This window comes from Rhinopithecus roxellana, chromosome 11 (genome assembly GCF_007565055.1).
Source record: "Rhinopithecus roxellana isolate Shanxi Qingling chromosome 11, ASM756505v1, whole genome shotgun sequence".
Classification (NCBI taxonomy): domain Eukaryota; kingdom Metazoa; phylum Chordata; class Mammalia; order Primates; family Cercopithecidae; genus Rhinopithecus; species Rhinopithecus roxellana.
In genome coordinates, this window is record NC_044559.1 from 758,423 (window position 1) to 761,095 (window position 2,673).

General features: G+C 37.4%; 1 protein-coding gene across 1 annotated transcript; it reads left to right on the top strand.

Annotated features, from left to right (window-relative positions):
- Positions 1-227: 227 nt before the first annotated feature.
- Positions 228-1,710, top strand: LOC104657114 (humanin-like 7). The gene has a single exon (XM_010356855.1). It carries the CDS (start codon positions 1,113-1,115, stop codon positions 1,185-1,187), a length of 75 nt encoding a protein of 24 aa, XP_010355157.1. The 5' UTR covers positions 228-1,112; the 3' UTR covers positions 1,188-1,710.
- The last annotated feature ends 963 nt before the right edge of the window (positions 1,711-2,673 follow it).

Genomic DNA, 2,673 nt, shown 5'->3' on the forward strand with positions numbered 1-2,673 from the left:
TTTGCTGTTGTGAATGGTACTGTGATGAACATACATAAGGATGTATCTTTACGGTAGAGCAATAAGAGATCTTTAAGGGAGTGCTCAATATGAAAACAAAAGACTGTTACTGGCCACCCAAAAACACACTTAACTACATAGACATTCTATGAAACTTAACTACACGCTTCTCTGAAAATATTTTCAAACTATCTTAATCAAACCATTTACCTTAAACAAAGGTATAGGCAATAGAAATTTTTACCCTGGCACAATAGACATAATACCGTAAGGGAAAGATGAAAGAACTGTATCAAGCACTAAAAAGCAAAGACAAGCCCTTGTACCTTCTGCATAATGTATTAACCAGAAATAACTTTACACAGAGAACTACAGCCAAGTTCCCCAAAACCAGCCACACTACCCAAGAACAGCTGAAAGAGCACACTCACCTATGTGGCAAAATAGTGGAAAGATTCATGAGTAGAAGTGATAAGCCTACAGAGCCTGGTGATAGCTGGTTGTCCAAGATAGACTCTTAGTTCAACTTGAAGCTCACCCACAGAATTACTTAATCTACCTGTAAGTTTAACTGTTAGTCTAAAGAGGGACAGATCTTTAGACCCTAGGAAACAACCTTCCTACAGAGAATAAAAAATACTACCACCACAGTTGGCCCAAAAGCAGCCAACAATTAAGAAAGTGTTTAAGTTTAACATCAAACTATCTTAAATTCTAATCACTCTACTGAATTCCTAACATCACATTGGACTAATCTATTACTTAATAGAAGCAATAATGTTAGTATAAGTAATGTGAAGACGTTCTCCATTGCATAAGCTTACATCAGACCAGAATAATCCACTGACAGTTAACAGCCTAATATTAATAAACAATATAATAAACACCCTATTATTTACACTGTTAACCCAACACAGGTATGCTCTAAGGAAAGATTACAAAAAGTAAAAGGAATTTGGCAAATCACACCCCACCTGTTTACCAAAAGCACACCTCTAGCATTACCAGTATTTGAGGCACTGCCTGCCCAGTGACATTTGTTCAATGGCCGCAGTATCCTGACCGTGCAAAAGTAACATAATCACTTGTTCCCTAAGTAGGGACTTGTGTGAATGGCTGCAGGAGGGTTCGGCTGTCTCTTACTTTTAATCAGTGAAATTGACCTATCCATGTGGAGGCAGATATAAACAAATAAGACGAGAAGATCCTACAGAGCTTTCATTCATTAATGCAAATTAAAACTCAGACAAGCCTACAGGCTATAGCCTATTATTCCTGCATTGAAAATTTTGGTTGGGGTGACCTTGGAGCATAATTCAACCTCTGAGCAACCTACACTAAGACCACACTAGTCTAGGAGAGTTAATACATATTGACCCAATAATTTGATCAACAGAATAAGGTACCCTAGGGATAACGGCACAATCCATTCTAGAGTTCACATTGACAATAGGGTTTATGACCTTGATGTTAAATCAGGACATCCTAATAGTGTAGCCACTATTAAGGGTTCGTTTGTTCAATGATTAAAGTCGATTAACATGATCTGAGTTCAGACCAGTATAATCCAGGTTTCTGTCTATTTAACATTTCTCCTAGCACAAAAGGACAAGAGAAATAGGGTCCCTTTCATAAAGTGCCCTCACTCCATAGAGGAGGCTATCTCATTCTAAAAAAATCATCACACACCCTACCCACAAACAGGGTTTGTTAAGATGGCAGAGCCCAGCAATTGGACAAATCTTAAAACTTTGTAATCAGAAGTTGAACCCCTCTTCTTAACTACATGCTATAATTAACCTTCTCCTACTCATTATTCCCACTCTTATCACTAAAGCATTCCTTATGCTCATCAAATGAGAAATCTTAGGCTACATACAACTATGCAAAGGACCCAACATTGTAGGTCCCTATGGGCTGCTTCAACCATTTGCTGATGGAATAAAGAACAACAAAGAACCCTTATAGCCTTCACCATCTACTATTATTCTTTATATTATTGCTCCAACAATAGCCCTTTCTATTGCTCTCCTCTTATGAACCCCCTCCCTATACCAGATAATCTAATTAATTTTAATATAGGCCTCCTCTTTATACTAGCCACATCAAGCCTAACCATCTACTCTATTATATGATCAGGATGAGCATCTAATTCAAAATATGCACTAATCCACGCATTATGTGCTATGGCCCAGACAATTTCATATGAGGTCACCGTAGCCATTATCCTATTATCAGTCCTACTGATAAGTGGCTCATTTAACTTACATACACTCATCACAATACAATAATTCTTATGACTGCTCCTACCATCATGGCCTCTAGCCATAATATGATTTATCTCCATACTTCTATGAAAATGCTTCCATGAAAGCTGTAAACACTGTAAAGGAGCTACACAATAAAGTCTGCTTAATAACCAGGTAACAACATAATAACAGAATCAAATCCACACATATCAATATTAACCTTGAATGTAAATAAGCTAAGTGCACCAATGAAAAGGCATAGAATGGCAAGCTGGATAAAGAAGCAAGAGCAAAATATGTGCTGTCTTCAAGAGACCCATCTTACCTGCAATTACACCTATAGGCTCAAAGTAAAGGAAAAAGACAAGTCTACCCAGCAAATGGAAAACAAATAAAAGCAGGAGCTGCTATTCTAATTTCAGAC